The sequence below is a fragment of the Hydra viridissima genome, unplaced genomic scaffold, assembly GCF_058129835.1.
Source record: "Hydra viridissima isolate aposymbiotic clone 2 unplaced genomic scaffold, HvirCarnegie_v1 scaffold_7, whole genome shotgun sequence".
Classification (NCBI taxonomy): domain Eukaryota; kingdom Metazoa; phylum Cnidaria; class Hydrozoa; order Anthoathecata; family Hydridae; genus Hydra; species Hydra viridissima.
In genome coordinates this window covers 568,905-592,798 of record NW_028324306.1, presented here as the reverse complement: position 1 = coordinate 592,798, position 23,894 = coordinate 568,905, and the positions used below count along the sequence as shown (strand labels likewise).

At 28.2% G+C, this 23,894-nt stretch overlaps 2 protein-coding genes across 2 annotated transcripts; one reads left to right on the top strand and one right to left on the bottom strand.

The window, feature by feature from the left end:
• Positions 1 to 989: 989 nt before the first annotated feature.
• LOC145183879 (ubiquitin C-terminal hydrolase 7-like) lies at positions 990 to 19,891 on the bottom strand. Its single transcript, XM_090093728.1, has 37 exons — positions 19,550 to 19,891; positions 18,676 to 18,853; positions 18,325 to 18,491; positions 15,114 to 15,178; positions 14,882 to 14,970; positions 14,546 to 14,654; positions 13,757 to 13,845; positions 13,452 to 13,548; positions 13,149 to 13,193; positions 13,009 to 13,044; positions 12,765 to 12,805; positions 12,513 to 12,562; positions 12,169 to 12,251; positions 11,757 to 11,866; positions 11,560 to 11,666; positions 10,821 to 10,876; positions 10,673 to 10,705; positions 10,132 to 10,176; positions 9,966 to 10,032; positions 7,405 to 7,474; positions 7,224 to 7,284; positions 5,494 to 5,564; positions 5,323 to 5,386; positions 4,831 to 5,217; positions 4,649 to 4,702; positions 4,499 to 4,542; positions 4,367 to 4,420; positions 4,139 to 4,238; positions 3,971 to 4,038; positions 3,447 to 3,555; positions 3,172 to 3,249; positions 2,743 to 2,940; positions 2,563 to 2,631; positions 2,395 to 2,442; positions 2,189 to 2,260; positions 2,029 to 2,077; positions 990 to 1,503 (listed from the first exon to the last, which is right to left on the bottom strand). The coding sequence occupies exons 1-37, from the start codon at positions 19,596 to 19,598 to the stop codon at positions 1,361 to 1,363; spliced, it is 3,255 nt and encodes a 1,084-aa protein (XP_089949854.1). The 5' UTR covers positions 19,599 to 19,891; the 3' UTR covers positions 990 to 1,360.
• Positions 19,892 to 20,170: 279 nt separating this feature from the next.
• LOC145184272 (THO complex subunit 4-A-like) lies at positions 20,171 to 23,692 on the top strand. Its single transcript, XM_080059899.2, has 6 exons — positions 20,171 to 20,472; positions 21,144 to 21,293; positions 22,319 to 22,466; positions 22,571 to 22,640; positions 23,202 to 23,379; positions 23,495 to 23,692. Exons 1-6 carry the CDS (start codon positions 20,269 to 20,271, stop codon positions 23,504 to 23,506), a joined length of 762 nt encoding a protein of 253 aa, XP_079916025.2. The 5' UTR covers positions 20,171 to 20,268; the 3' UTR covers positions 23,507 to 23,692.
• Positions 23,693 to 23,894: the final 202 nt, after the last annotated feature.

The window sequence follows — 23,894 nt, the reverse complement described above, 5'->3', positions numbered from 1 at the left end:
TTGAGCTCACCAGATAAATTTAAAAATTCGTTAGCAGTACATGAAATCAGATAAAGTTAATGACTCAAAAGAATTATATTTAAATGTTGATGTTGACGAAAATTTAGAATTAGATGTAAATGAGAATTCTAATAGTGCTGATGATGAATAAAATTCTATACTGTCTATGATATACAACTTGTATAGTCATTGATTTACGATGTGATTTTATTAAATAGAAAATATAATCGAAGAATGTAAGACTAAGACAGAAAGTGATTAGGGGTGATTTGTTTTTTTAATTCAAGGGAAGGGGTAGTTGAACATTTGCCCTTCCCTTACAAAGCCCACGATGGGTCTATCTTAAGGTGTCGTATCCACATCAATTCAACAATATTTTTGGCAACCTATTTCAGTTGAATGCCTACCACTGTAGCATGATCGTAATTAAGTATTGCAAGTAAACTGGAGCCGGTTAAGTACAAAGATATTTCCCCAACATTTAAAACTAATTATAGAGCAGACAAAATCTGGTCAAAAAGACTAAAATCTCTAGTCTTCTAGAAAAGGTAAGGAGTATAGATGGCCGAGCCTGTATAAAAAGGTCAAATTCATTTTCGTCTTCGAAAAGGTTTCCGAAGCCAAAAAGCTTGGGGTAAATTCTGTCATTGCCACTACCAACTTGATTATTATTATTCGATTAATACGCACATATTTATTGCAAACTAATAATTGAAAAACTGCAATTAACTTTAAAAGAACAGGCCTGAAAACCGTTTTGCTCTCATTTGCAAAAAATTCACCTGGCGAAGAAAAGAAAGGTAAACAATAAATTTAATATCTAACTGATATACAAAAAACACACAAAACGATGCCATGATCATTGAAGAACAAAAACCACACACATAAAAAAAAAAGTAGGAACTCGTTTTACTACACATTTAAAAAATACGAAGAATTATTGTGAATGAAACACACAAAACCGGTAAACCGATTTAAAAATCATCAACGAGTTCGAAATTATGTAATCATTTCAGTCGCAATTACATTTGCATATTCCTAAGGTGTTTTATACTTTCTAAATACATTTTATAAATTAAAACCTTTCGATAACTTAAAGGTTATGTTTTTTGTTTTTAAACAAGTTCTTTTTTTTTTTTAAATATAAAATAAGCAGCCATAGAAAACTACGATGCGCAACAAATCGTTTCAATTTCGTGCGATAAACGTTTATAGCATCAACGTCTAACAATTTAACATATTGACTTTTTTTTTTTACAAAGGTCTAACTTCGTCTGTTGCATGCAGTCTTAAGACCTAAACTATCACCTGCATCCTTTAACAGGAGAGCCTAAATCCTGACAGCATACCACTTAAAAACTTAGTTTAGTATTTTGATAGCTTTTTCAGTGTAAGCATACCGCGTTCGCTTCGGGGCTTTATTTACATGGTCAAGGCCGAGCCAGTTTAGTTGATTGGAAGAGTTACTTTGAAAATCCGACAGCGTTAAACACATAGAAGGATCTAGAAAGATTGCAAAAGCTATCGATAAAAATTTAACGTTAACAAAAACTTAATGTGAAAATTTTCCATCCTAAAAACAAATTAAATATAACTTTAAAACTTAAAAAACAAAACAAAACAACAAAATTCAAATTACAGCAAAAAAAAAAAAAAAGATTTTTTTTTTAGTGTATAGTTGCTTGCAAGACCTGTTTCGACATTAGAAAAACTGTTGTTTTGAGACAAACTTAAAAATAACTAGTTATAACTTTTAGAATACGCGCGTTGTTACGTCATCGTATTTAATTGCAAAATAAAACGAAACAACGATTATAAGAACCAATTTAAGATACCACCGCAACATTCATTTTGATTTGAGTTTAATTATATAAATATATTGATTGCTACTGCAATCAATATATTTATATAATTAAACTCAAGAAATACACATTGAAAAGAACTCATCATACAAACAGTAGAACATGTGCAGTGCATCAAGACAAACAAACTTTTAGGGAAATATAAATAGAATCAAGATAAACAAACCTTCAGGGAAATAGGTAACTTTGCCCATCTTTACGAGTGAGAATTTCATCTAAAAATCAGAAAGTCATTTTTTTCGAGCGAAAAGTTTTTTAAAATGTTACATAAAAAATTGAAATTGTGGAAATATACTATTGATAAAACTAAAATAATATTAGTCTACTTTATCAAATTCTTTTTCTGGCATGTTTATTTTCTTTCGAACGCGATCTTGTAGAGAGCCTATTGTCTCCCCCTAAAAAGCAATGCACTTATATTATTACATGGGAAAAAAGTTTGTATTCCAAAAATAAGTCTCTTAAAACAAAACAAATTCGTTCAAAGAATTAATGTTCAATGAAAAAAGACATTAAAAATTTAAATCCTAACCTCAGTTATTTTGATATAAAATGGAGTCCCAAATGATGTGTACGCCTCCTAAGCATTTAACAAAAAAAGGTTACAGAAAAAAAACTCAGCTTAAAAACAATTTATATTCAGTTCAAATAGCAAATATGACAACTAGTAAAATGTTATGTTTACACTCATTCAATATACCTTTTGAAAATGCATTACAGGTACAAGAAGTGAACGACTGTCATCTAACAGTTCTTCCTTGGGAATTTCCTGTAACAAGGATTGAAAACTAAAAATCCTTCTTCATATGTTCAAATAGGGATTAATAACTTTCAAACGTCACTTGCATTAGAACTTTTTTTTTTTTTACACATATAATACCTCTACACGATAATTCTTTTGACTCTGTTGGACCAAACAATCCAATAATGTAGTAGGTGGTACGATCCTTTGAATTTTACTCGCTGATATCTCGACCAAACGCAAAGTGTTTGTGTCGATAGTTTCAACAATTTTAGCAGCCTCTGTCAGCAGATTCTGTACACAACCATTCTTATCTACAAGAACTACAAGTTCCTTCTAAAAACAATGGGTACTGATCTTTATTTTGCTTAAATGTGGCTTTTTGTATATTAAAAATGAGAACATAGCTTACCACCTGTCTATGTTTGATGCTTTTTTAAAACAATATTTTTGCTATTGCAAAAATATTGTATTTAATAAAATAGTATACTTTTATTACAATATAAAATACACTTTTTAAAAATCAAGAGTTTAAACTAACGCAAAACAAAATAAAGAATAACATACTTCGCCTTTCAACTCTGCATTTATAAACGAACATTTAAACTGTACTTTGTTCTCTAGTTCACTGACTGGCATAGTTAACTGAAACCAACAAAACAAAACCATATTCATCAAAAGTTTTACAAATGTTTTCATAAATCATCACAAATCATCATGATCACCAATCAGTGAGTTTTATATTAATGAAGAAAATGTCACAAAATAATGTAAAAGTTTTATAATGGCCACAAGATTAAATTTTATATAACAAAAACTAATATGCATTATAAATAACCTACTACTTGGTAATAAATTTTTTTTGGGCCCTTCCTACCACCACTTGTAACCAGATCTTTTAAATGTCCATCAAATGAACATTTAACAGGGTTTCCTGGATGATCTCTATAACTAAAATTATTTTAAATCATAGAAAAATATCAAATTTCAAAATATCGTCTTCAACTTAATCACACAAACTTACTAACTCTTAGATAAGTCAACACTAATAGCAGGTTTAATGATTCAACAGAATCAACCAACAAACCTTTACATTTTTATCATAAGATAATCAGAAGTACAAAAGGCTTTTTAAAAATATAAACTTTTATTATTCAGTTTTGGAGTCTGGTCTTTAATTACTATTTTTGTTTACAAAAATTTGAGGATTTTGCTCAACATTTCGACAAATTTTCATTTTAATAAAAAGAAATCACAAAGTTAATTTTCAATTATGAGCATTTAAATTTTAATATCTATTATTATGCATATTTTAATACCTATTATTACATATATTGAAAGTAACCAAACAAAACAAGTAGCATACATTTGTGGTTTAAAAAATTGTATTTTTAGTGGGTCAACTCCAAGTGTTGAAGCAGCAGCTTTTGCAATCTATAAAATTTAAAAAAAAAAAAAAAAAAATTTGAATAAGGGAAACAAGAAAAGTCAGTTCAGCTTAAAACAGTTGAAAAAAAAAATAAATAAAAATTACTTGAGTATAATTCATCTTGAGATTCAGAGTTTCTATAAAGCCATTATCTGAAGTGCTGTTTTTATCACAGAATAAGATTTGGACTTGGTGAAGGAGATCTCTAAACACATAACAACTCATTTTTTAGAAAAAATAAGTCTCTACTTAAAAATTAATCAAAATCAACAACTTTAAAGAACTAATTGATTATCTTAACTCCCATATTCAAATAAATTTTAAAAAGCATACTTAAAATACTCTACAGGTGTTGGCAATTCATAAATGGACAAATCTTGTTCCACTCTAAAAGCATTTTAAAAAAATATTTTAAAATGATATATTCTTTAAAAACACACAAGAAGCTGTAAGAGGCACACTTACGCTTGAAAGCATATAATATCACCATCCATCAAATCATGCACCACCTAATAAAACAAAACAAAAAACACTTAAAATTTGTATGTGTAGTTTTAGAGACTCAGTCGAATAGCTAAAAATATCATAAAATCCTAAAATAAAAAGAAAAGATACCTCATCAAATCTCTTGTCTGTTTCAGTACATTCTGTTTGGCCTGCTTTTAACTCCTTAACAATCAAAACATTAAACATTACACATTATAAGTATGTTTCCTATTAGATTTTTGACCAACAATTATAACAAAGCAAGGCAATGTACTTCATTGTTTAATATATAATTAGAAAAAATAAGTTACCTCATAAAAAAGAAGTTTAGTGCCTTGTGGCAAGCCAGCACGCTCACATAATATAGGAAACAAAGAGGATGGTGTAGACTGAAGATTAACATAATGGTGACCACAATATGACATTGTTTTGTATCTTGGATTATAGTATTTAAAAAATAAAATAATTTCATTAGAAGAATCAAAGTCAGGAAGACTAGTGCAACCACTATCAGGCGGAAGCATTTCTAAAAAAGCTAACATTAGCGGGTCCTGGTCATTTGCATAAAATAATTCAATGTCATCAGGAGTCTCAAAACGACGCTTGTCTTCGTTACGCACCTCTACCATAGCAGGGCGTGTTGTACTATTAGCACGTTTTTGAATTGGCCATAAACGACACTGAGAAGCTGTGTAACCCTGTGCAAGTTGTATATATTATTTAATTTAAAATTTTTAAAAAAACAGCATTTTTAACTTGTTTTTAAGTTACTAAGAGTTCTTAAAAAAAATCAAAACACATACAAACGCCTCAGCAATAATTTTGGTTGCATCACGCAACTTCTCCTTTTTTTGTATTTTGAAGTTCCTAAAATTTTCACATCAAGAAAATGAAATGAATGAAGCATACTCTAAGAAGATTGAAAGAAAAAAAAAAAAAGAAAAAAAGAAAAAAAGACACAAAAAATGTCTTACACAGTTTTATGATTATCCAAGTCAAAAAGATCATTTCCTGACCACTTGTAAAACGAATCTTCAGTTAAAATCTAAAGATCACCATAGAATCTTCAACATTATTATGTTAATAATTTTTCCAACTTTGATCTACAAGGTGAAGCAAAACTGAAGTTGAACAGCATTCATATCTTTTATTTGAACTCCTTGAAGAAGAAACCTCCTCAAGGAAAGAGCATTCAAACAAAAAATAAATTTTCATAAAGAGAAAACTGTTTCTTTTTTTTTTACTTTTTGACTTTGTTTTTGCATAAATATCGAAAGACTTGAAAACTTCTACAAAAACTGAAGTATTATACAAGTGCTTTTCATTAAAACAAAAAAATTTATAGAAAAATTATAGGAAGTGAATGGGGATGTAGAAAGCTAATCTAAACACCATATTTCAACAGTTTAAATCAATTTAAATCTGAAAAATATAATTGGAATTAAAATGACATTGTCACACTAATTTTACAATAAAAACTATTATTCAAAAAATTTCTGAACAAAAACCCCATTTTATTCAGTTTGTTGAATGATAACACTTATGGTTTTATGAAATCCATGATACAATAACTTAAGATGACACTGACTAACAACAAATTTCTTTCTTATATTAGGATAAGTGTTAGGTCAATTTTCTGCAGTTATTTCAAATTTGAAATCTGTTAATATTAATTACATCAGATATTTAAAATATGGCTTCTAAAAGTTGTTGAATTTTGGTTGATCTTTACTGTTAGATTTGCAGATATTTTACAAACTGTATTCACCAGAAAACCTTCAAACCATTGTTAAAGAAAGCTAATGAACTTTATTTCGATCCAAGACCTAAATGGGATTGCAATTCTTGTGGGTGCGCAGAGGGGGTATTTTAATTTTTTGTTGCTTCCTATGTAAAATGGGAGAACAACAGCAGACAAGAAAATTATGTAAAGGTGTGGAATACCAGTTGTATGCATTTCAGACATAAAAATGTAACCTGGCAGTCAACATTAGTTTAACAAAACAGCATCATTTTCACTGCAATACACCACACTCCATTAACCAACAAAGGTCTACTGCAAATTATAACAATAGGAATTCAAGCTTACATAACTGGTAAGAAAGATATGTAAATACTGTGTGCATTTTTTAAAAACTTCAGTTATGCTTTTTGAAAGATCCCAACCTGATAGAGACAAACAGTTTGCAGATTTAAAGACAGTGCATTAAAAGTGACTCAAAGCAAGTCAAATTACTTTGAGAACATTTTTTTATCAAAACTTTCTTTGAAAAGTTTCATAAAAAGAGTTTTAAGGACATTTTCGTGTATCATCTTTAATTATACTATAATTAAACAGAGTAAATTTAAGGCAAAACTTTTTTTTTTAAAAAAAATTGAAGTTTTGCAACTTGGGTTTTTTAAAAAGATTTGACTTTTTAAAAACAATTTTCATTGAAGCCTTTTATCTCAGAGGAAATTTTAGTTAAAACTCCTTATGCATCTCATCAATCATCAGCATCATCAATTATGATCAATCCTCATCCTTATACTTATCTATCTTTATCACCAATCTTCATCCTTATCATCAAACCTCACATTTATCATTATGTCATCTTTTTTATCACCATGATGATGAAGATTATCTTGATAATGATCATCATCATATTTAATTTAATAAAAAAGTCAACAGACTATAATACAATAAAAAACAAAACCAACACACATGTACATCCATGTATAAGTGTGCTTCACTTCTTTCTTTACGCCTTTGAACTTCCAGTCGCCTAAGTGAAAAAATAAATAAAATACTTTGACAACCTCAGAATATTTTATTGGTGGTTAGAGATAAACCTCAAAAACATATTCTATTCAACATTTATTAGAATGAACTGCTGAGAAATTACTTTTCTTCACAGAATTTGTTCTCCAAATGATCAGGAATGCAATCTTCACCCACATCCATCAAAATGTTCTCTAAAAAAAAATGTAAAGATATTTAAAAATAACTTCTATCCAAAATGGAAACAAGGATTTACTTGTTTTGCTGCAGCAAATCAAAATAAACTTAAATTTAACCTTTTTTTGTGTTGCATATTTACAACAAATGATCTGTTAATAAACATTTTGGTTACAAAACTTATCCACAACATTAGGTGTTTTGAAATAAGTATTTTAAATCTTTCTTTTTTTGGCAGTTTATGAGAGAAGTGCTGTTTTTGGTAAGTTTTAGTAAATTTGATGCTCATCTTTGCATATAGGAAAACTTAAGCTGATGTTTAAATATTTAAAATTGATATCTACTAAAAGATTGAAGTGTTTTGTATCAGTGTGATTATAAACCAAAATGAACATAAAATATTGTTAGATAGACCTCCTAATTCATTTGTTGCAAATGAGCACACATTGTTGTATCAAGGTATTTAAATAACCATTTTTGCTTTATAACTTCTCTGGTTTCCATCTATAAAACTTACAGAATTTGAAATTTTACTGCACAAGAAACAATTACGTACTTGAACTACGTAATCGAACAGGATTCTGATTCTGAGTTATCAGACTCAGTGGAATCAGATGAATGCGGGAATGAGACAGAGCTTGAAATTGATTTAGAAATATATATATATACATGTGGCTTAAAAATATTGTTGTTGTATATAATACTGTTGTTATTTTCTTGGCATGAAATGGGGAATAAAAACAAGGGAAGAGGGTTGTTTGAGAACTCACTCAAATATAAATTGAGGCCACGTAATTGACAACAATAATCTGACCTCAGAACCTTGGTTTAAGATATCAAAATCTTCTTTATGTATAAAAAGATTGTCTACCCAGGCCGATTGATTCACTTTTATGAAACTTTTTTATGAAACTTCTTATATTTGTGAAAGTGCAAAGTTTAATAAAATTCCCTTTAATTGGCCTCTAAGTCTGTTTACTCAGATTTTTTATGAATATTTATTTATGCCTAAATATATATGAGAGGTTTTCAAAAATAAAAGATCAATTTTAAAAATTTTTTTAGTGATTAAATTATTTCTATGCATTTTATAAAAAAAAAAGAAAAAAAAAAAAAAAGGGAGATTTTTTTAAACATTTTTATTTGGAATACATTGTATAACCAAAATAAAAAATTAAAAAAAAAAATTTTATTTTGGTACCAAAATCAATGAAAAAAGAAAATCAGGTCAAAAAACTATAATAAAAAAATATAAGGTCAGGCTTTAATTTACTATTTTGAATGACCACCACATGCTTTTATGCAGGTTTGAATACATTTTGGCATAGATTCAATCAGATGAATATTTTTTTCCAGATTTTTTCCAGTGCAAGTTTCAATTGCACAACGCTTTCCACATTCTCTCTTGATAATTTTTTGTCCATCCATGACCAAATATTTTTGATTAGGTTCAGATCTAGAAATTGTGCTGACCATGGCATAAGTGTAATATGTTGCCTTTGAAATGGGGCAACGGCACATACTGCAATCTCTTTCACCAAGATTGTAGTATGTGCGATTGCCCCATCCTGTTGGAAGATCCGATTTTTACGCCTTCCGAAAAATGATCTAGCAGTAGGTAAAAGCTTATTTTCCAAGGTCTCTTTGTAATTCTACTGGTTCATTTTTCCTGTATAAATATTTTGAAATCCTATCCCCTGATGAAAAACGCATCCCCATACACCTATCAAACCACCACTGCCTTATACTCTTGGTACACAAAATCTTTCCTTATACTTCTCTGAGGCTTTTAAAAGTAAATCTTGATTTACAATTAACCACCTCAAAATTTGATTCATCACTAAAGATAACCTTAGACCAATCTTATACTGACCAGTGAAGTCTTTCCTTACACCACTTATATCTTTTAATCCTATCTCTCACCCTTAAAAGCAGTTTTCTGACAGCAACATAACAATCAGTACTTTTTTATTAAGACACCTAACTGTGCTATAACTAACACTAATGTAACCAGCCTTATTACTAAACTCAACTGACAGTTCTCGGTTGCTAATTTTGGGATCTTTCCTTACCCTTCGATACAATAAGCTTTGATCCCTAGAATTAAGCTTTGGGAGCCTGCCCACTCTTGGTGAATCTTTTATGTCATTTGAAAGTTTGTTTCTGACCATAATGTGCCGGATAGAGGGTTAATAAAACTTTTGACATGTTTTATAACCATAATTTTCATGCAAAGGTTTAATTTCATATTCTCAGTAAACACTTTTTAAGTTAATTTTTGTTAGACAATTGCACTTATCTAATATTGCTAGAAAATTGAATTATATTTATAATCAAAAAGAGTCATCAATTTAATGTAAGATAAATAATTATACTAAGATACTTTTCTGTTTAAGCAAATTTACACAAATACTTATTTAAACACACATTCAAGCATTTTTACATAATACATTAAAGCTTCTGGAAAAATATTTTTTGTTAAGACAACATACAAAACTAAAAACTCACTCAAGTCAGATGTTCTCAAGTAAGACAACATGTATGCATTTGTGCAATGACGCAGTACTACATCATCCTTAATTTAAAAACGTAAGACAACATTTGAAGACAAGAAAACTTTAAAAAATTAATAAGTAATCTATTACATTATAATTAACAACAAATAAATTAAAACCTCAAAACCCCCAAAATTGTTTTCAATAGCTTCCTTTTTTGTTGCCTAAAAAATTAGGAAAACAAAAAGTAAACATTCTATAAAGTTGAGTTAGATAGCCATTCTGCAAAGATGAGTTATAACTCTATTGGTTATATTGCCTATGTAAAATTTTGCTTTTCCACAATTCCAAAAGCTATACGAGGATTGAATTTTTCCACTTATAGCAAAATTGGAAATCTTATGATACTAATGCTGCTTAGAGACTTTTAGTACAACTACTTAATAATTTCAACAATTTCTTACAATTTTAAATTATCAACCTTAGTATCTTCACTTGCCTTTTCATTCATTCACTAATCCTTTACTCTTCTAAATATGTTCAATAATAACAAAATTTAACTCCGAATATTGTCACTTAAGTTGATTCTGCTTAATTTAATGTGATGTATCTTAATGGCATTTAACATTTAAATGGATAAAGGAAATATCATCAACTTATGTGCATCAAAAACATTGCTAAATATTTTAATAAAACCAAAAACCAAATAAACAAACAAACCTGGGAAACCACATCATCATCAAATTTGTACCACTAAATTAGAAATAAAATTACTATAAAAATAAAAAACAAATGACAACAATAAAATTATTGATGTAATATAGTAACAATCATTTAAAAGAATGTTCTAATTTCCAAAAGACTGCACCTTTCCATCACCACGAGGATTGATGTAAACAACATAATGGCCACCATGATTGTCACCTGATAAAAAAGACAAAGTATAAAAATTTATTCACTGTTACTTAATTGTTAATTATAATTTAACAATTAATCATACTTCAATAGCTATTTATCGAAATTATTTTTATTTATCAAACAAAAAAATTTATGAAAAAGCAATCATTAGATATCAATTTATTTTTATTATTTTTCTAGTTCCAAATAAACTTTAAATACTGTTATGAGGTTTCCCTTTTTCTGCTACCTATCACTTTCATTTACATTTTTCATTTACATATAAAAATATGAAAAAAATTTTCCTTCACTTTTCATTTACATATAAAAATATGAAAAAATTGCAAAAACACTCCAATAAACTTTAAAATTACATTTAACAAATTATTTCAAATTCTTTCGTATTTTATAAGTGAAATAACATCACATGAAAAGAAATTAAACAATCAAATGCTTTCTGTTGACTACTTCTCAAAAAAAAAAGTTGATTAAAATTTTTTTAAACACTTTCATCCCAGCATGATTGCATGCAGAGCTCTTAAGAGTTCTATACTCTTATGGGCTTAAAAATTAAACAACATGTATAATGGAGTCAGTGCATTTAAGTGCGTATAAAATTATTAAAAATATTAATAACAGAATTGTGAAAACATTGTTATAAACAAAATTAATAAAAACTCTATTATGGACGGTTAAGAAAAAATATTTACCACTATGAACAAGGACTGCATGCAATGTGTATATTGGAGGTGGTGCATTTGCTCGGAATTCAGGTTCAAGAAACTTTTCAAGATTTAAAGATTCTGGAAACGCATACCTACCAATGAATTAAACAAAAATTAGGTTATTGATCACTAAAAAAGTAATAACTATGAGAATTGAACATAAGCATTATAAAAACATTTACCTATCATTTATTTTATAGTTAGTATCTGTTTGAGGGTCATATTGAAAGCGCAGCAAATGCAAATGAAGGACAGGAGGAAAGTGCCTGAAAATCACACCTTTTTTTGCATCCTAAAAAATAAATTTAATTTGGTGCAAACAAAAATTACCCAAAATTCAATACTAATCAGCTTATAAATGAAAGCTTTTGTAACAATTTCGCTTTTAATATTGTTTATGTATGATACAAAAACAATACAAAATTTTTTTTTAAATTAAAATTATCAATAACTGCAAGTCTTCAATCTTTAACAACATGTTGCCTATATATACAAGAGATTGAAACAAGAGCAAGTTTTGTGAATAGAGAAAGTTACTAGAGCCATACAAAGAATAAAAAAGGAAAAAAAAAAAAGAAACTTATAGTATTAGACCTGTAATCCATGTTGACCAGCATCATACTTATTATCCCCATCAAGCATTTCGGCTTTAATGTATTCCGTAAATGAATCAATAACTGAAAATAAAATTAGATCATATTTTAACTTATTTAATTATATATTTTTATCAGTTTTTCGTGAAATTTAAAAAATGAGTAAAATTTAAAGAAATAAATATATTAAAAACATTAAATAAAAAAAATATAAATTTAGATGGATTGATGTACTCTAAACCATTCTACTACTCTGTTCAAATCTGTCTATATTAACCTAAAAATGAATTATAAATGCAGAATTTTAAGAAAATTTGATAATCTTTAAAGAAAGATACAACTTACCATCTGTTTTTCCTTTAATGTTCAGTTGAATGTCATAGAATGGCTCTTCTCTAAGTTAAAACAGAAATTTTTTAGATAAAAATTTTAGTAAAAATAGAGTTTTAAGAGTTAAAGAGTGCACTGAACTCAAGAGAAGTAAAAAAACAAATGATACATTTTATGAAAATAAATTTTATAATAATAAAACATTGTAAAGCGATAACAAATTTTACAAACATTAAAAAAGATTTAAGAACATTAAAAAAATATCACCTTGATGAATAGTAGTCAACATTAGAGCATTGAATATATGACTAAACCAAAGTAATAAGACTATTTTTTTAGCTAGAATAAATATGCTGTGATATATGGTATATAAATGAGTGCTAAAATAAATTAAAAACCTGAACAGGTCTTATTCTAATTAAATTTTGTCTTATTAAAACTTAAAAAAAAAAAGAAAAAAAAAGGGTGGAAAAGTGAAGAACAATATTTTTATCAAGTATTATATTCATACATTCATTTTTCCTTCCAAAAGCTTTGGAATGATGCCCTAACAATAAATGAAAAAAAAAAAAATCACAACCAATCTAAACAGTTTAGATTTTTAAAGCAAAAGACAAGTCGTCACATAAAGCATTTGAACATAATAACAACCTCAACAACAGTAGATTTCATTTTCATTTCCATATTATCAAGAAGCTAGAAAACAGATTTAAATCTGTAATATAATAGTTTAAATATAAACTCTCTTAAAAATAAAGTAAGAAGGAATCCAATCTCCTTAATATTACATAAGTAAAAATATTACATCTCCTTAATATTACTTAAGTAACAATATTACATCTCCTTAATACTACTAACTTTAATAAATATTTTACTGTTTCATTGATCATAGCAAAGTAAAAAAAAATTTGCAGTTTGAACATAAGCACGCACTTGTTAAATACAAATACATACCACTCTACATAACTCTTGGGCATCATGCTGCATGAAACTATCTAATGTTTCCCAACCAAATGATTTAGTTAGCTTTTTGGTAGCAACAGGTTTATCACTGTACAAAAAAACAAGCAATAAATTAAACATGCCACATTGACACCATGTAAAAAGAAAATACAACATGCAAGACATGTAAAAATGACGTTAAGTTTTAGAATTAAGCACACAAATTTAGTGAATTCGCAGCTTAAAAAATCACAAACTCCCTTTTTGTTTCAAAATAGAAGAAAATTACAAAATGTTAAGAAGAACCTAAAAAAAACCTGTGTTGGAGATCATAAAATACTCTTTGTAATGCAAGTGCCACACTTTTGTTGATATCATCATTTTCTGTAGGCATTTGGTACACGGCCTAAAACAAAACATGGTTTATATAAAATGTTTTTATTTAAATAACAAACTTGTTTACTTATTATCTTGATATTGCTTTTAACATAACTTTTCAGCTTTCTATGATTTGTGTTGAAGATGTTTAAGCATCATTTAAGGTTTAAATGAACAACATTTGTTGATATAAACATTCTAAAATATGTTTTAAGTAACAAAAGTACTTGCAAAAATCCACACATACATGTATATGAAGAAAAATGAGTGAATTTGTTTTGTTGCATATTTTTTATCGAGTGCACTTAATAAATGCTTAATGAGTGGATTTGTAAATTACCAGAATTTTTTTTTACTGATGGTCACATTGTTAAAGTAAAACTTTTTTTAATTTAAAATTATGCATTAAAGCAATTCTAAGAGCGGTGCCGAAATTCAAACTGTTTCTAAATAATTTGATTTTTCCTATCAAATTATTATAAGAGTATAACAAAAACAAAAAAAAACAAAAAAAAAAAATTTTAATTTCATAACAACCTCTATTAATAAATTTAAAAGTAAAAAGCTAATTATTTTCTCTTTAATGTAAAAATTAAGACATTTGAGCATTTAATACAGAATTTAAATTCAACACTAAAATTATAGCAAATATAATGCAGAATCTAAAGCTTTTTTACTATATGCAGTCATAAAAAAAATTCAAATACAAACAAAATTTAAACTGATACCTTGCGCAACTGATTTGTGAAAAACAAGGTTTGCAGGAGTGAGTTCATATAGCATGTTGCACCTTGGTTTTTTAATCCAACATATCCTGTTAGCTTTTTCGAATCCCAACTAAAAATAAATATACTAAAAAAGAGCATGAAGAACACAAAAAAAAACTACTTTGTTGTTGGACTTTGGAGTTTGAATAGAAAACTTTAAAGAACTTTTAAAATTTTCTTTGAATTTAAGAAATCTTTCAAACTTGCAAAAAAAAAAAAAAAAAAAAAAAGAAATCTATGCGTTATCTGTGAGCATAAGTTATTAAGATAATATTAAGGAGATTGAAAATTACTTACAAGACACCATGAGGAGCTTCTGCTTGAACAAAAGCTTCTAGAACAATGACATCATTTTTGCAATATCCTTTGTGAGTATCAATCAAATCCTATTGGTTAATTCACAAAAAAGAAAGATAGAATCAAAATGGAAAACTTCAAAGCAGAACTACTTTTGTAAATCTTCAAAATATACAACAAAAATGAATAAAACCATGGGATTATTTAAAACTTAATCAAACTGAAATCTTACATTCCATGATATAAAGGAGCTGTAACCCCAATCATTTTCCTTTGCAAAAAATAAATGAGAGATTTCTAAAAAAACATAACAAAATAATATTACCTAAACGAAAACTGACCAAAAGAAAAACTTAATATAGCAAAAAAGTCTATAACAAGCAGTCTGAGCTGCTAAAAAAGTTGTGGGAAAGTTTGGTGAGCCTAAAAGGGTCTTAAACAGAGCTTAAAAACCCTAGCACAAAAAAAAAAAAAAGGTTTAATCTGGGTAGTTCTGGGTGTTTTAAATTGCTGTATTTAATCTCTGCTTTATACCTTTAGCATTGTTATCTTATCTTATTTGAGAAAAAAAATTGATGACTGGGGACAATTTGAGCTCTCATTTGTCATTAAAAATTGCCAAAAATGTAAATAACATTTGTAAAATATCTTTTAACAACATGTTGTACTTGCCACCTGCTTCAATTCATGACTTGATTTATGATATAGCATTTTTCTGCCTTATGAAACAAGCACAGTACAAAACATTAGAAAAATAGAAAAACAGTAATATTCAAAAGATATCAGATATCTCAAAAGACCATTACAACCTTGCTAAGAGGATTTACAATCAAATAACAGCAGAGTGAAGAAAACTCTGAGTTAACTGTGTAAATCAATTGAAGAAGGTTTTGCCGAATCAATTTGTTAAACAAATAACAATTGAAAAAATTGTTGCTGATAAATTTCTTCTGTAACTAAAAACAACAAAAATACAGCAAATAACGTGGCAATTGATTTGCAATGTTCTTTACTAATTTTTGTGTTTTAAAAACAAATTTTGTAATGCAGCCAGCACACTTGGCGCCATTTCAAACCTGTTATTAAAGCAGAGTAAAGCTGAAATTTGGGTTTACAGTAAACAGCATTCTTTGTAGAACAATTCTACAACCTGCTTGATATAGCTCAAAAAGATACTCTTACACTGATCACCATTCCAGAAGAGAAGGATCTTCTTGTAGTAAAAAGACCAATCAGGGTTGATGAGAGCTGTGAACATGGTTCAAACTTGGCTTGAACCCCTAAACTGCAATTCTGCTCGACTGCTGATTGTGCATTGAAATTCACATGCTGAATTTCAATGCACAACTACAAGCAGATGTAGAAACATTGACCAACCAGGTTGCACTTAAATCTGATTTCTTGCCATTACCTAGTGCTGAAAAAGATTTTGATCCTCTTGCATTTGTAAGTGTTTGGACCAGTGCTACAATCTCAAAGAGAGCATGTTAAACAATACAGCAACTGTCAAGACTGTCGTCTGCATACAAATGAAAAAAAGTCATCCAGAAATGCCACCTATATTTTGAATGAAGTTGCATCCACTTTTACGCATTTCATTACTAATATGAATAGTGTTGGATATTTTAAGCAGAGTGTTATTAAGCTGTAGTGTTAGGCTTTGACACTACAGTGTCTAACACTAGTTCACGTTCAGATGCTAACTGTATAATTGAGCAAAAATTTGGCTGAGATTTAGCATTCTTGGGTTGTTGCTTTCAAATAATGAGTTAGTGGTTGGTGCTGCAATCAGGACAACAAGTGATGCATCTGGTCCTGAAACTTTGCTCTGTAAATGATTTAAAAGCACTTGGAATTTATTGATTGTAAGAATTTTCAACCAGTTTTAACAGATGAACCAGCAGAATGACTTTTTAATAATTTTGATTATACTACCAAAAGCATTATCAAATTGCTTTTGGTAGCATTATCTCTAGATGATATCATTCAGCTTGCAAGTTTCACTTAAAAGTAAAGCAGCTACAAGATGACCATCATAATTTCCAGAATTATGTTATCTTTCATGGAAACACTCCTAAACAAGGTGTCCATTTTCAAGTGACTGATACCAAGTATACAAGCCTGATGGATAGTGAAAGTTGTATATGGGATTAAGATATGATTATAAATGCATCAGAAAAAAGAAGAATTTATTGCCTGAGCACTTTTGCTTTTGATCAAACAATACTTAATTTTTTCTTTCAGTTGTTGGAGTGTTTTTGCTTTTCAATTATTCTTGTACAAAGTCCTTTAAGTAACCAAAAATTTTTAATTGGCCTGAATTCTGGTAAATTTGGAGGATTATCTTTGTTTTTGTACAATTTCAATTTTAATTTCATTTAGCAAAATGAGATACAAGATCTGGCCAGAACACAAATTTGTCACTATAATGATGCTCTTCTATAAACGGGATGAGTCTCTTTTGAATACAATGCTCCAAGTATATAAATTGGTTGATAACATTGCCAAATTCTCGAAAATACAGTTTAGAGATATCTTTGGACATAATTGCAATTTAGACTAGTAATTTTTCTGTAAACTTTTCTTTTTGACTGTACTTAAGATTTGATGGAGTGAACAGATTATTACTTGAGTAAAAAATGGTTTTTCCATTAATTGAACTATGATCTAAAGTGAAATACAATTCATCATTAATGATCCATTCAAAGTCCTGGTAATTTTGGTAAAGTCTATTGCAGCATGTTTGGTTTCTTTTGTATCATTTGATCAACTCACTTCAGAATTTTTTGTTTTTTATAGCATTTGATAGTAGGTTTATTTTTAAGTAATTTATTCACATATGATTGCAAAATACTGAATTTACAAGCTACTTGCCTTACCATCATGATGATCAAAAATGGTTTTTAGCTTGGTAATCTAACTTTTTAGCATTTTTACAGCTAAATGACCATTTCCAGCCTTTCTTTCATATCCAAATTTGTTTTCAGCATGTTTACTTATGTCATAAATTGTTGTTCTTGGTATATTTTTAGCTTGGAATTGTATTACCATGTATGTTTTTCCAAAATTCATGTTTTGCTGCTCATCTTCATTTTTTTTGTTCACCTTCAATTTTAAATATTTAATACAAATTCTTTTTGTGTTTTTTGAAAACTAGAAACTCTAAGCTTAATAAATATATATATATATAGAGTGTTACATATAGTAATTTTGAAACAAGGCAAAAATAATATAAACTTTGTGTGGATGTTGTGCTCCAATCCTTTATAAAAAGTGAGCATTAACTACCTAAATTGTCATATAAATGAATCTAATTTATCTGTTTACTTTAACAAAGGCAAAAGTAACTAGAAAACAATAAACTTCATAAAATTCCATCTGACTTTTCAAATTAAATTACAAAATAAAATAAAATACCTAAGGTGAAGTAATAAGAAACTTACTTTTAGTTAAATCTTCTCCTTTGTGCGATTTCAATGTTATTTTTGCATGTGCTTGACAAGACCATGACGTTACTTCACTATCAGGATCACATTGAACAAATATTCCAGCACTTTTCAAACGCTCATTGTTTTGATTTGTATTGTATCGAGGCATAAGCATAATTCGCCTAAAGAGTTTTAGAGGTGAAAACATGTCTCAAAAAATTACTATGAAACTTTTTATTTTATAACATTCACATGTTTTATACCAGATTTTTAGACATTTTAGCAACTTAAAAAACTAACCACACTCAGGTTAATTTATTAACTAAATGTAACTTTAGTAGCTCTCTTTTTAAAATAAAATCTTACCAAGGTAGATTTCGAATCATTTCAGGTTCACTAAGCACAGTTTCTTTAATTTTACTGACATTGTGAACTTCAAATCTAATGAGACCTTCTGCTCGGCAATGATCCTCGACTTCTTTCATTTCTACATCTTTATTATTTTCAATAGTAGTATCATTTCCTTGTGCAGATTCAATAGCGCCTATATCAAAAACAAAAAACAAAAATATTTTGAATATCGCTTTATATAAAAATTAAAATGAAGTATTTAAAATAAAGGCAGGTGGATTGGAATATATAAAAATAAATATATAAAAAAACCATTCAACAAAATTTTTTTATAATATTTAATTCTTAGTTTCATTAACAATAACAATCCAAATAGTTTGACTATGATTGTCTTATTTTAATGAGCTAAAAACATTTTTTTTTGCTTTAAATATACACTCATGTATCTCACATAAATAAATATATATTATACAACATATATCAAAAATATAGATTTAAAAGCTTTTTAAAAAATGTTTTTTGTTTATGTTGTTAAAAAAAATTGGACTTGATTTTAAACTTACCTAGTTATGAAAAACAGAGATAACCAAAATACAAGCATGGAAAGACGCACAAACAAATACATATAGAGAGATTAGAAGCAGGCCAGCATACAAAGATAGAAATTACAATTTTATCTTGCAAATTTAATAACATAAACAAAAAAGAACATCAACACTATTATTTAAATTCAGGATTGCATAAACCTCTTGAAGAGATTTTTTAAAGAATTTCTTGTATATAACACAATATTATTAAAAATCTAGGGAAAATATTTATTAACATTACGCAGTTATTTAAAGTCTAGCAGTAATATAGAAAGCAAATCTACACTTTAGCTTAAATTTACCAGGAATCAACGTAGAGTTGTCTTCACTTTCATCATCTTTTTCTTTCATCTTACGTACAGACTTCGCTGATTTACCAAGTCTTTTTAGACTACCAACAATAGAATTTTGCTGTTGATGAAGACTATTTGAGGCACCCAGTGTGTTTGTTAGCACCTGCGCGTTTTTACTGGCTACAAAACCCAATTTAAAAAGAATCCGCTAAAATGCGGTTGGATATGAGTTGCCTTCAATAAAAAAAAGAAGTCGAGTAATTGCATTTCTTGTTACTGACAAATATTGGAAGAGTTTTTCATTTACATTACATTAGCCAACACCGCATCTTATCTACCATTTTTCATTGCGAATAACGCATGCGCTTTAACATTCATTTCCAGTTTTAACTAGCCTTGATTTTTTTTTCAGAAACTTGATTTGGTCTTACAAAAGTCTTTAAAATTATCTTTCATTTCATTAAATTTTTTATCAAATTATTAATAATAATTTTTGATTATGGTTGATATGAGTACTTGATTTTATTTAAAAGTAAGGATGTTGAAGTTATAACCATATTTTTAAATATTAGTTAAAACCGCCTATTTTCAAAAAGCCTTTAACCAGCCTAGTGAACTTTTTTCTTTTTTTCTTGCCAAGTTGACGCAACTAATCATTCTCTTCATTCGCTTTGGTACAGTACGCTGTCGTCTTCCATTTCTTTAAGAAGGAAATTAAATATTCTGCGATGGTGGCTGATAAAGTAGATCTATCTTTGGATGAAATAATTGCATCCAATAAAAAATCAAGAGGTGGAAGAGGTAGAGGAAGAGGACTAAGAGGTGGTCGTGGTGGTACAAGTCGTCGTGCTGGAGCTGGAGGTAATGGTGGCGGCGGTGGTCCTATGAGGAATTCTCGTGGTGGCCGTGTAAGAACTGCTCCATATAGTCGAGTAAGTGTTTCTGTCATCTTTTTTTTTTTAATATGAATCAAATTTAATTTAATAAGCATTTTACTAAAAATGCTCTCCTATCTCAAATTATCAATTAGTTCTTTCTAAAGTAAATTAGTTCTTTTGATGTGTTTTGAAAAGTAAGATAGAAATCTTCTGTAAATTGTTACTATAAAGATTATCCAGTTAGGGTTTTTTTTACAGATAGTTTGCTATGTATATTCAGTCAACAAGATGAGAGTACAATTAAATTTATGATTTTGAAGGACTTAAAGCTTAGCTCTAACTTTAATGTTTCTTTTTGTAAAAATGATAATCATAATAATTTTCATAATACCTTAATTTTTGTGAATGAGAAAACTCTCATATCCTTTTAAGATAGTTAGACCATTACTTATAAATAAGATAATTTTACAATTTTTTTTTAATCATAATTTATTGGATTGAAAAAGGGAAAAAAAGATTTGATTGTAACTTACCTGTAAAATGTTCAGTAAATATTACTATCAGATATGATATTCTTATACTTTAGTTAAGTTTAAACTCTAAATACTACATGATTTTAGGTACCTTTTTAAGTTTATATAAAACTGAGCATATAAATACCAAAGTTTTTATGATGTAAAAAAAACAAACAAAACAGAACAAATTTAATAACAACTCTTTTTCAGCCAAAGTCTATTCCTGAACGTTGGGAACATGACATGTTTGATGGCTCATCTTCACGTGGAAGACCAACCGGTGGCTCTTCTGATCTTTCAACAGGTTCACATTTACAAATATCAAATCTTGACTTTGGTGTGACTGAATCTGATATTAGAGTAAGTTTTTTTTTAATAAAAACAATAACTTGTTTTCAAAAGTTTTGTACTTAACTAAATTATTAAAACTTAACTCAAGAATTGTAATGGTTTTAATGTCTGTTTTGGGAAAGGATCAGTAATTTCATTTGTAAACAAAACAATTCTTCTAGGCTCATAAAATAAACTTCAGAACTTTCATTTCTATAATTTGTTGCAGATTCTATTTCATTTTTAATTTGTAATGGAATTAGCAATTGTAAATTTCCCTACTTTTACAGCATTTACTGCATTTAAGAATAAAGATTTTACTAAATAGTTACTAAATATCCAGCTCCCAGTTTAAAAATTGAAGTTAATTATTTGAATTTTCATCTTCCTTGAGTTTTTTTTTTTAAAAAAAAAACCTTTTCTCATTAATAAAAAAAATAGTCATGCTACTAACCATTTTTTATTTAAAGTGTTTTTTAAAAAATACCAAATTTTTTACTTATTAAAATATTGAATTAGTTTAATGCTAAATGCATATTTTTCAAGATTTAGTTTAAAAAAGTTTTTTGTTGTTTTCTTATTACCTCTAATAAATATTTTATGATTTTATGAGGTTATCAAAATAGCATTAAAGCACCTGAAATCTGTATATATAAATAACGTTATCAAGAAATAAATACGTATTTCTTAAGATTCTTTTGTAATTTGATAATGAAATAATTAAGAAAAAAAAGCTCTTTAAATCAGGCTTGATCGGTAAAGGCGTGCAATCGCACTCTAATCTTGACCACACATACAATATTTAGTTGCGACAACTTGCCCACGGCTTGGCAAATGGTTTTGAAATGTTCTCAAAACATTTTAAGAGCCGTGGCCAAGCTGTTGCAAATAAATACTTTTATTATTAAATAAAAAAGCTCTTTAAATGTATAACAAAATGTATAAACAGCTAACAATTTTTATGCCATTATATCATTAGTTGTACTTTTATGGTTAGATATCTTGTTAAATACTTTCTATACATTTATGAAATAAAAATATCATTGGCTTTTAAGGAACTCTTCAGTGAGTTTGGAAATTTAAAAAAAGTGCGAATTAACTACGATGAATCAGGAAGGTCCCATGGTACAGCTGATGTTTTTTTTGAGCGAAAACCAGACGCTTTAAAGGCACTTAAAACATATAATGATGTGCCTCTGGATGGTAAATTACTTATTATTTGATATTCTTTTTTTTTTTTTTTTTTTTTTTTTTTTTTTTTTTTTTATATATTTGAGTGATTTTATCTTTAAAATAATTTTATAAAGGTCGTCCAATGAAAATTGTGGCAGTTACAACAGGAGCATCATTTGAAAAACCTTTTACAAGCCCGGGAAGGTAAATTTGACTGGCAAACACAGTCATTATAGGTGTTTTTTATGTGGCAAAATGCCATCGCAGCTGTTGAACCTATTCCAATAGCTTTCACATGGAAATTTGTGAAACTAACATTAAACCTGTTGTAAGATTCTATGCTTCATATTAAACGAAACGTGCTATTTGCTTCGGGAAGCAGTGGTTTATGGAGTTGGCAAGTTCCGTCTCCATTAGCTCGCTCAACCAAGCTTTTGTAACATTTTGTAATAAATGGTAAGACGTTATTTGTTTTCTAACTCAATGACCTAAAGCAAAGATTTTCTGCTCTCACTGGGATAGCACTTTGTCTACATGATTCCCACTTGCTCACACAAATTCAAAGTTTTAATCGCTTTTAAAACAACGTGTTCATCAAGTTGCATGATGTTATTGTTGGAATGTTTCTATTTTGCATGTAAAAATAACTTGTTTTGCTTATGAAAATTCATGCATATTCAGTATTATTATATAATTATATTAAGTTGTCCAAATATAAAGTGTGCATGTTCTTTTTCATTGGAAAATACTAAGTTTTTTATTTAGACGTGGCGGTGGCTTTCGTGGCAACTTTCAGCAAAATAGACGTGGCAACTTTCGATCTGGTGCAATAAATAGGGGTGGAGGTGGAGGTGGAAGAGGGCGACGGGGTAGAGGTGGGCGTGAAGCTCCACCTAGCAAAGACCAACTTGACAAGGAATTAGATAGCTATATAGTAGAAAAGGTATGTCACATTAATTTTTTTTTTTTTTTTTTGTTTTTTTTTTTCTTTTGATGTTTTAAAATCTTTTACTTGTTTTTATTACGAGGCCTTTTTTATTTTTTTCATAATTTTTCAGGCTGAATTATAATTCGTGGCATCATTGGTATCTACTGTAAATAAACCTGTCCTATGTGATTGAAGATAATCTGTTTTTAACCAACCTAACCAGCTAGTATCATTTTCTTGAGATGTTATGTTAATATGTCAATGAAATTCTTCATAAATTGGTTTATTTTAAGACTTGTCATTTTAAATGAGAAATAGTCCTCTTTTTCTTGCGTCTTTTCTTGACTTGTGAAAATATTTTTTAAATTACTTATAAACATTTAATCCTGGTAACTTTTCTTTTATAGTTTTTGTCATAAAAAGCCTCATTTTTTAACTGTTGAAGTTTTTTAATGGATTTAATTTTCCTTCTGATGAACCTGAACTTTTTTATATTTTTTCTTTAACATACCAATAGGATATAATTATCT